Here is a 10,663-nt window from a genome sequence, read left to right as displayed (position 1 = left end):
TGGCTAAAAAAAACCCAAAATGTCTAAAAGAAGACACTAAAGACTAAAAAATACGCAAAATGACAAAAAAAAACAATCACCAAAATACACAAAATGACTAAAAAAAAGACACAAAATTACAAAGAAAAGGACACAAAATGACCCAAAAAAGACACAAAATCACCAAAAAATACACAAAATGACTAAAAAAAGACACAAAATCACCAAAAAAATACACAAAATAACTAAAAAAAAGACACAAAATGACTTACAGAGACACAAAACGAGTTAAAAAGACACAAAATGACCAAAATTGGACACAAATAAAATAGTCTTTTTTTTTTTTCAAAATATTTTTATTGTCCAAATAAAATAGTCTCTTGAGATTTTGTAAGAAGATTAGATGTAGAAGAATGTGAAGAGCTAATAAAAGCTGTTAGTGAGAAGGAGAAAAGGAACTATTACAGGCCAAGCTGTGGCTGATAGAAGCTAAAACCAGACAAGCTGGTATTCAGAAAAGGAAAAGAGAAGAAGAAGAGAGTGGCTCGAGGTTCTTTATGATTACCTTTTATGTCTTTAAAAAGTATAAACGGGGGAAATGTTATAAAAATGAGTATCAACCTGGTTTTCCAATGTTTTCATCATATAAAGTGAAAGTGTCCCTGCCACTATGTTGGAGTTCCTTGTTCCAGTGTTTCTGCTGAGGTCGGCAGGTTCAGATGAGGGTCAGCTTTATTCATGGAGAGGGGAAGTAAAAGTGACAGAGTGGGGGAGTGAGACGGGGTTGACCTTTTCCCCTTACTGCAGATTAGGGAAGTGGGAAAGATAAAATCTGTGTTAGTTATGTAATCTAGAGTCACGTCAGAAACCTACAACACATATAAACTACTGTCTGGGCTCTTTAACCCTCTGGGCTCTGAGCAGATTTGCCCTTTATACACCACATAATATTTATATACTCATGTCTGGTATTTAGTATTTTCTCAGCACAACTTCAACATGATCTGACTTTTTTTTTTCACTTTAACCCACTTTATTAACAAAGAATACCTCTCACATTAACAAGTTTACCTCTCACATTAACATTTTTACCTCCCACTGCTTGGATCCAGTCTCTCCATGTTTGGATCCAGTCTCTTTCTGTTTGGATCCAGTCTCTCTCTGTTGGATCCAGTCTCTCTCTGTTTGGATCCAGTCTCTTTCTGTTTGGATCCAGTCTCTCTCTGTTGGATCCAGCCTCTCTATTTGGATCCAGTCTCTCTCTGTTGGATCCAGTCTCTCTATCTGTTTGGATCCAGTCTCTTTCTGTTTGGATCCAGTCTCTCTCTCTCTGCTTGGATCCAGTCTCTCTCTGTTTGGATCCAGTCTCTCTCTCTCTGATTGGATCCAGTCTCTCTCTGTTTGGATCCAGTCTCTCTCTGTTTGGATCCAGTCTCTCTCTCTCTGTTTGGATCCAGTCTCTTTCTGTTTGGATCCAGTCTCTCTATCTGTTTGGATCCAGTCTCTCTCTGTTTGGATCCAGTCTCTCTCTGTTGGATCCAGTCTCTTTCTGTTGGATCCAGTCTCTCTGTTGGATCCAGTCTCTCTGTTGGATCCAGTCTCTCTCTGTTTGGATCCAGTCTCTCTCTGTTGGATCCAGTCTCTCTCTGTTTGGATCCAGTCTCTCTATCTGTTTGGATCCAGTCTCTCTATCTGTTTGGATCCAGTCTCTCTCTGTTGGATCCAATCTCTCTTTGCTTGGATCCAGTCTCTCCCTGTTTGGATCCAGTCTCTCTGTTTGGATCTAGTCTTTATTTTTGGATCCAGTCTCTCTCTGTTGGATCCAGTCTCTATCTGTTTGGATCCAGTCTCTCTCTGTTTGGATCCAGTCTCTCTATCTGCTTGGATCCAGTCTCTCTCTGCTTGGATCCAGTCTCTCTATCTGCTTGGATCCAGTCTCTCTCTGTTTGGATCCAGTTTCTCTCTCTCTCTTTGGATCCAGTCTTTCTCTGCTTGGATCCAGTCTCTCTCTGTTGGATCCAGTCTCTCTCTGTTTGGATCCAGTCTCTCTCTGTTTGGATCCAGTCTCTCTCTATCTGTTTGGATCCAGTCTCTCTGTGTTTGGATCCAGTCTCTCTCTCTGCTTGGATCCAGTCTATCTGTTTGGATCCGGTCTCTTTGTTTGGATCCAGTCTCTCTCTGCTTGGATCTAGTCTCTCTCTGTTGGATCCAGTCTCTCTGCTTGGATCTAGTCTCTCTCTGTTGGATCCAGTCTCTCTCTGTTTGGATCCAGTCTCTCTCTGTTGGATCCAGTCTCTCTCTGTTTGGATCCAGTCTCTCTCTGCTTGGATCCAGTCTCTCTCTGTTTGGATCCGGTCTCTCTTTCTGTTTGGATCCAGTCTCTCTCTGTTGGATCCAGTCTCTCTCTGTTTGGATCCAGTCTCTCTCTGTTGGATCCAGTCTCTCTCTGTTTGGATCCAGTCTCTCTCTGCTTGGATCCAGTCTCTCTCTGTTTGGATCCGGTCTCTCTTTCTGTTTGGATCCAGTCTCTCTCTGTTGGATCCAGTCTCTCTCTGTTTGGATCCAGTCTCTCTCTCTGCAGCTGCACTCTCCAGAAAGTGAAAGTGAAACCAGAAACTTTGATGCTGACTTTTGATTATTTTTCAAAGAACAAAACAGCCAATGAGAAAGTTCAAACTCGACCAACGTCATTTTTCATTTCCACCAATGGTGAACCTCTGACTCATGACGGGCTGCTTCTAAAAAAACTTCTGTTCACTCCCGAGACTTCTGAAAACGGTTACACAGCTGAAGAGACTCCACAGCCGGTCCACAGTGAGTTCACACTCTTCATTTTCCACTTCATCTGCTAGTTTTCTACAACATAACTTAACTTTTAAATGGTTAACGTACAAGCTGAATGTTTCCTATAATGATGACTGCTGACACAACACTCTAAGGAGCTGCAGCCAAATCTAAATCACAATGGTTCTATCATTATTAGTGTCCTTTATCTTTAATTATCTGTCCTCTGATATGAAAACAATCTTATAATAATCATATTGAGCCAGTGGAGTGTTAGTCTGACATTAAAACCAGCAGCTCCGCTGCCGGCTACGCCCTTCTCTAAACTTTATCTTGTCCTTACATGACTTGTTTATCACCCTGCTGAAGCTGGCCTTTACATGACCTGTTTATCATAATGTTATAGCTGTCCTGTTTATCATAATGCTGCATTTACACTCCGTGTCTCACTCACTCTTCCTCTTTTGAGAGTTCTATGTATCGCAAGCCCTTGTGGTTACGGCCCCCACCATTGTTGTCTGCACGTTGTGTGACTTCTTGTTTTGTACCAGTCACATTTTGTACTATTTGCACCCAAGTGACCGCTTTAGTATTTACACTCACATTATCATCATGTTTCTTTAAATTCTTGCAGATGAATGAGCACAAAACCATCGTTTTCTTTGACCTGAAGACCACTGACGGGAGTAAGATTATAACTCATCAGTCACATTGTCATTCATTCATTTAAATATCGTCTTTGATTTAGCTTTTACAACATGCATCTGTCTGTCTTCATCTCTTTTCTTGAGGTTCATATTGTCAACATGTCAACATGAAGCTTTCTAAGTATTTTCTTCTTATATCTGGCAATAGGATCTTAGTTATATTATTTTGAGTATAATTTACCTACTGACCATAGCTTTATGTGGTTATTTAAATATTAGTATTATTATTATGTGCTTATGTAATTATCTTATTGTTTAAAGACTTCTTTTTAGGATTGACATTGTGAGCTTTTTCATGCTTTTCAAGCTATTCAACTGTTGAATATGATGAGTTTTTACCTAAAACATTGGCTCCAACAAGTATTGCTGGCTTATATTAATGTTACTACAGTTGGGCTTTTCAAGCCATAATTGCTCAAAATAAGAATATTTGTATTAATTTCAAGCTATCATTGGTTTTTCCAGTGTCTAGATATTTTTACTTATTTAAAGAATTCTGGAGGCCTTCAGGGCAAACAGAATCAGAATCAGAATTGCCTTTATTGTCATTGCACAATAAGAATAACAAGTACTAGGACAAAAAAATTAGCCATCAACCCGTCCAAACATATACATACATAACATTCATACAATATGACAAAGGGGTGGACAGGACAGGAAGACAGGAATGGAAGAAATACAGCATAACTTGGGGAGAGGGGAGACATGGAAACAGCCTTGGTCGGGTTCCAGACAGAGTCAACAATCAGCAGGTGTCTGTGGAGGAGGGGGAGGTGCAGCGGGTTAGTGAGAGTGTCTTGGAAAAGGTGGTGTCCGGAGGTGTTTCCTGAGGCAGCGAGTGTTGTAAATATTAGTGAATCAGTGAAGTGTAGGTTGCAGCCTGGAGTCTCTGAACTGGTCAGACGCTGGTTGAATGCACGTCTGCAGGTTCTCGTTATTCAGCCTTCATCTGGTTTATGAAACGTCTGAACTGTCACTCTTCACTTTCTTTTCACTGCAGCTCTCAGACTTAAAGAACAGAACATCCTGCAGGATAACTACCGTATTTCCTCAATTTAAAGCCGGGCCCCTATTAATGACCGGCCTCATTTAGTAACCGGGTGTAAAAACAATTTTTAGTAAATAAAAGCTGGCCTCTTTTATAAGCCGGTGTCTTACTGGTGTTTTGTTAAAGTGTCCCGCTGTCCTAGTCATTCTCTGTAAAGTCGAGCCGTTTACGCACGTTCTTCTGGGCTTTTTAGTAGTTTAGACATTTTGAATCGTGCTTAAAATGAACATTCAGCGTGCTGTTCATTGTTTGTTTACATCCCAGTACTTCCAATATGGCCGACATCCTGGTAACTGGCTACAACGTACTGTGTAAAACACTCTAAAAAGTGCCGGTCAGAGCTGCTCTGATTTTCTTTTTTAATAAGACCCTCCTTCAAATAATAGCCTGCCCCTATTATTGGCCGGATCCCAAACTGATTTTTTATTAATAGAAGCCCCGGCTACTATTTGAGGAAATACAGTAACTAACTTTCACCCTTCCTTTTCTACTTTCAGACAGTAAATACTGTCACATCATCCAGTTGTCGGCCGTCCGTGGAGCGAACATCTTTGATGAGTACGTCTTCCCCCTCCGCCCGATCTCTCCAATGACCCAGAGATTAAACGGGTTCACCATCAGTGATGGGTGCCTGGTTCACCACGGGGAGTTTGTGCAGACGGTCTCTCCTTCTAAAGCCCTCTCCTCCTTTATCGACTTCCTGAGCGACTTTCGCCGCCCTGTGCTGCTGGCCGCCCACAGTGCAAAGCGGTTTGATGTACCCATTCTCAAAAGACTGCTGCGATGGTTCAACCTGGAATGGAGGTTCTGGAGGGTGGTGTCTGGGTTTCTGGACACCTTGGAGCTAAGCAGGAGCCTCTATCCTAATCTGAACGGTTATTCTCAGCCGGAACTGGCCAAACTCTTCCTGGGATACGACTACGATGACTACGGTCCCCACGGTGCAGTGGAGGACGCCACGGTGCTGCAGGACCTGTTCTACTGGTGGACCTCCAACAGATGGAACTTCGTCACCTTTCAGTAAAGGAGGGACAACCAGAGAGGGACAGTAGAACCACAACCTCTGTCCCAGTCTCCACGACAAAGCAAATCAAAAAGAACGGCATGCACTTCTAAATTAAATGGAGCTACATCGTCCACTGGACGCTGTGGAAAGATAAATGTTGCAGTGTTTCCCCTGCGAGGTTAGAGGAACGGCAGGTCCCCCGCCAAGGACACTCACGGCTAAAACAAAATGTTCCAACGGCCCAAAATAACAAAATAACCAATTGTTAGAGTTCTTTTTTTTTTTGCAGAACAGATGAGAGGAGAGTAAATGTCCTTTTGACTATTTATTTAAGACAATAATGGAAGAGTAAATGATGTACATCGACCTTCTCTGTTCAGAAATCACAGGCTGCTAAGCAGTTAGCTGTAACCACCTCCCAGAAAAGGATGCCTAACTTACTTTTACACAGAGTTTTATAATGTAAATGTGCGGCTATCTGATTGGTTAAAACTGTTGGGGCAGCACCATGGTTTAGACTCGGTCCGCCCATTACGTTGGCACACAGGCTATAGTCCTAGCCTCTTGGTGCTTCAGCTTCCTGTCACCACCTTGTGGAAGGAAAAAAAACTCCACTTCTGTATCTTGTCTAGTGTTGGTCAGTGGCTGTCTCCACCTGGGCCCGTGGCCTTGAATTGGAGCACAAAGAGTGCTTCAGTTTTTTATCTGCTTGCCCTCAAATTATTTGGCGATGTGCAAAGCGTTATCAGTGTGTCCTTTCTTTCGATACTCCTTATTTCTGTGTGCTGTGCCTGGCATATAAATGTGTTTTATAAATGTGTCTAAGCAGCATTCTTGCTAAAAGTCATAATGTGATTATTGCTATTTTTATTAATCCCTAACACCAAGCATCCATTCGGAAATAAATAATGATTTGCAGGAGCCTCTGTGCTCCAAGTCCATGACTCCACATGTTGATATTTTATATTTGTTCAGTTTACCAACTTGCCCTCCTCGGGCATTTAAGGCCATTTTGCTCTTCTTTTTTTTTTCATTTGTTGATCATTTTGGCTGTGTTACAGCTTGAGGCATGAATTTTTGCAGGGACTTTTCTTTTTAGTAGCATTTTTGAAATTCATTGTCATTAACCCTTACATGACTTTTATACTCCATTGGTGCATTTACGACCCTCTGGTGACCCTCGTGGCCAAAAAAGGCCACGCACACACAACAACTGCTATTAAATCACCATACATCAATATTTTTTTCAGATTTTTTTTCATAAATCTCTTAAACAACTTCAGACTTGTTAAAAACTACCAAACATCAAATTATTTTCAGAATTTTAACCATTTATATGCCAGCTTATATATTTGAAGTTTTCCATAATTTCCAAAAACACACAAAAAAATGAATTATTTTCCATATGATAATTAAAATATGATTAGTTGCAGATTTAAGAGATTAAAAGTGGCAAATCTGCGCGAAAAAAGATGCAGATTTTCGAGAAAAAAGTGGGAAAAAAGCAACTTTTTTCTCCCAGATTCACCACTTTAACCCTTAATAGGGCACTCATTGAAATACTTGCAAATTCCAAATTTCAACCCTAGAGAATATTGGAGGATATTACATACTGCCAGAATGTGTAAAAAAAAAAACATACGAAAATAATATTTTGAGAAAAAAGTTTACGAGTTTAAGGTGGCAAATGTACGAGAAAAAAATGCGCAGATTTATGAGATTTAAAGTGGTGAATCTGGGCTTTTTTCACTTTTTTCTCGTAAATCTGCGACTTTTTTTCTTGTAGATTTGCCACTTTAATCTAGTAGATTTGCAACTTTTTTCTCTTAAAAAAGTTACCAAATATAGTTCTTTGCCTGATAAAGGGTTAAACAACTTCAGACTTGAACAAAACAAGTATCTGGCACTACATGAAACATACTAATGCAATCAAATCAATTTTGTTGCTAATCTTTGACATATCCAATCATCTTTCAAATATATAAACTAGCATATAAAGGGTTAAAATTCTGAAAATGATTTAATGTTTGGTAGTATTGAACAAGTCTGACGTTGTTTAAGAGATTTATGAAAAAAAATCTGAAAAAAATATTGATGTATGGTGATTTAATAGCAGTTTTAGTGTGCATGGCCTTTTTTGGCCACAAGGGTCACTAGAGGGTGGTAAATTTGAGGAGGCCATAAAGGGTTATATATATTAAGCCTTGAACCACAAATATACAAACAGGTTTTACGCAGAACCTCTACCAACATCAGGATTTGTAGCCACCAAACAGCTCAGACAGCCTCCCTGCTCCTGGTCTCTGGTTAATCACACAAGTCCCCTGCTGTGATGTTGGTTTTGCATTTACATTTGCTTTTATTGCACCTCGGTGTGAAAACATCACCGATCAGAAGGATGTGAGGCACCGCAGGGGGGAACTCCTCCTTTTGATGTGTGAACAGCAGCTAGATCAGCTGATTTCTGAGGCTTTTCTCAGACGCAGTCAGGGCCGCAGACGGGATTTATGAACTGTCAGCAAAATAACTCTACTCAATGACTTATTTTTCCACCCCATGCCTTAACCCAAATATGTTTTATTTAAAAAAATTTAAATGAACTACAGTGTAAAGAACAACCAACATATTAACATAAATAAATGGAAGTTTGTGCATGAAATTCCCAGTGCAGCCAAACAAATTTACTGACTTGAAGCTGACTCAAAAATTTCTTGTCTGTCAGGATTTACTGAGACTATGATGGGGGACCCAAACAAAGTCCGGGTGTCCAGGAGCATGCCCCCCTAGAGAACATTTTTGCCCTAAAAGTCTAAATTTGGTGGCTCTCGTACATTCTAACGCCACTATTCCATCTTAATCATTGCATATTTTAATGAATTATTATAAAGGAGAATAAGGGTTCTTCTATTTTTTATTTAAGGCATCTTATTTTGACAGTCTTTTTGGAAATTATGTGATGGATTCTGCTAACACATCCATGTGCTCTTATTTTGAAAGCTACATGTGTTTAATTTTATTTTGAAGGCGGGTCTCGCACATTCTAATGCCACTATTCCATCTTAATCATTGCATATTCAAATTAGTTATTGTAAAGGAGAATAAGGGTTCTTCTATTTTTTATTTAAGGTGTCATATTTTGACAGTCTTTTTGGAAATTATGTGATGGATTCTGCTAACACATCCATGTGCTCTTATTTTGAAAGCTACATGTGTTTAATTTTATTTTGAAGGCAGGTCTCGCACATTCTAATGCCACTATTCAATCTTAATCATTGCATATTTTAATAAATTATTGTAAAGGAGAATAAAGGTTCTTCTATGTTTTATTTAAGGTGTCATATTTTGACAGTCTTTTTTGCAAATTCTGTGTTGGATTCTGCTAACACGTCCATGTGCTCTTATTTTGAAAGCTACATGTGTTTAATTTTATTTTCTCACACATTCTAATGCCACTATTCAATCTTAATCATTGCATATTTTAATTTTTGTTTATTGCTTATGTACGTTTTGTGTAGATGCAGTTTCTTCCCAAAATATTGAAGAAAAATGGAATGAGCCGGTGTGATCAACCAGAGCTTTTAGTTACGTACACGGAGAGAGTCCTCAGCAATCTCTCTCCACAAAGTCAACTTTCTTCCTTATATACAACATTTCAGCCTTACATGATCAAAGAGAGGAGGAAGTTACAGGTGAAGTAGCGTCTTAATGAGATTAACATACAGGAACCACACATTAAAAGTAGTGAGACACATAAACTTCAAAGAAACAATAGAATCGTAGATTGGGAACCAGTTCAGTTAATTTCCATGCAATACACATGTTAATCCCCTGCAGTTGGCCTGTTTGCCCATTTGTCATGAGACATGATTTAATTAAATGTTGTGGAAATGTTTATTGTTTAAATATCAAGAATCTAAAACTATTTTTCCACATTTGACATGACAGACTCCCTGTGTGAGGCAAGGTTATTATAGTTAACGAAAACTAACGAAATAACAAAAACCAGAATTGAAAAAACATTTTCGTTAACTGAAATAAAAATAAAAACTAGAGTTTTTAAAAAACGATAACTAACTGAAACTGTATTGTGTGGTTACAAAACTAACTAAAATTATAGTGGAAATGTCCTTAGTTTTCGTTTTTGTCAACTTTTTTCATTCATAATTCAGTGTTTCTATTTGAACATGCAACACATGGTGAATATGTTTACTGAGACTGGGATGTTTACACTAGAACCAAAATACAAAACAGTTAATAACCTTATTGGGGCTGAGATGATAAACCAAAGGAAATAAAGGAAACATTTATTATGACCACTTTGAATCTGGCACCCAACACATAGCCCATTACAAAAAAACTAAAACTATCACTAAAACTAATAAAAACTAAACTAAAACTAAGCATTTTCAAAAAAATAAAAACTAAACTAAAACTAGAAAACTCACTCTTAAAACTAACTAAAACTAACTGAATTTGAAAACAAAAATTCACAACGAAATTAAAACTAAAACTAATGAAAAATCCAAAACTATTATAACCTTGGTGTGAGGATCTACTTCAGTAAAAGTACTAATACCACACTGTGAAATTACTCCACTACAAGTAAAAGTTCTGCATCCAAAACTTACTGAAGTAAAAGTAAAAAAGTATCAGCATCAAAATCTACTTAAAGTATGAAAAGTAAAAGTACTCGGGTTATGCAGAATGGACCCACTATAATTGTTTTATATATTCTAAATATATTATAACATTATTTGTATTGATGATTTAATGTATGCAGTGTTTTAATTTTAAAGATAGGGCTCATTTAATTGCTTAATATACTGTTAAGATTTAATTAAAAAAAACGTCTAATCACTTTACATCGATCATATATATTATGTTAAATCTCGACCTGAAAATTAACTAAAGCTGTCAGCTAAATGAAGAGGAGTAAAAAGTACAATATTTGCCTAAAAATGTAGTGGAGTAGAAGTAAAAAGTTACATAAAATGGAAATACTCAAGTAAAGTACAAGTACCTCAAAATTGTACTTAAGTACAGTACTTGAGTAAATGTACTTAGTTACATTCCACCACTGCAGAGAAGCACCTTTCCTCTGAATTAACCCATTAAAGCCTAAAGCGCCTGGAAAAAAAA

General features: G+C 38.2%; 1 protein-coding gene across 1 annotated transcript; it reads left to right on the top strand.

The window, feature by feature from the left end:
• Nucleotides 1-2,576: 2,576 nt before the first annotated feature.
• Nucleotides 2,577-7,014, top strand: LOC131972740 (DNA polymerase III PolC-type-like). The gene is made up of 3 exons (XM_059334433.1): nucleotides 2,577-2,793; nucleotides 3,398-3,449; nucleotides 5,016-7,014. Exons 2-3 carry the CDS (start codon nucleotides 3,398-3,400, stop codon nucleotides 5,540-5,542), a joined length of 579 nt encoding a protein of 192 aa, XP_059190416.1. The 5' UTR covers nucleotides 2,577-2,793; the 3' UTR covers nucleotides 5,543-7,014.
• The last annotated feature ends 3,649 nt before the right edge of the window (nucleotides 7,015-10,663 follow it).

The sequence above is a fragment of the Centropristis striata genome, chromosome 6 (assembly GCF_030273125.1).
Source record: "Centropristis striata isolate RG_2023a ecotype Rhode Island chromosome 6, C.striata_1.0, whole genome shotgun sequence".
NCBI classification, from domain to species: Eukaryota; Metazoa; Chordata; class Actinopteri; order Perciformes; family Serranidae; genus Centropristis; species Centropristis striata.
The sequence above is the reverse complement of the archived record's forward strand: the minus strand, read 5'-3'. Positions and strand labels throughout refer to the sequence as shown.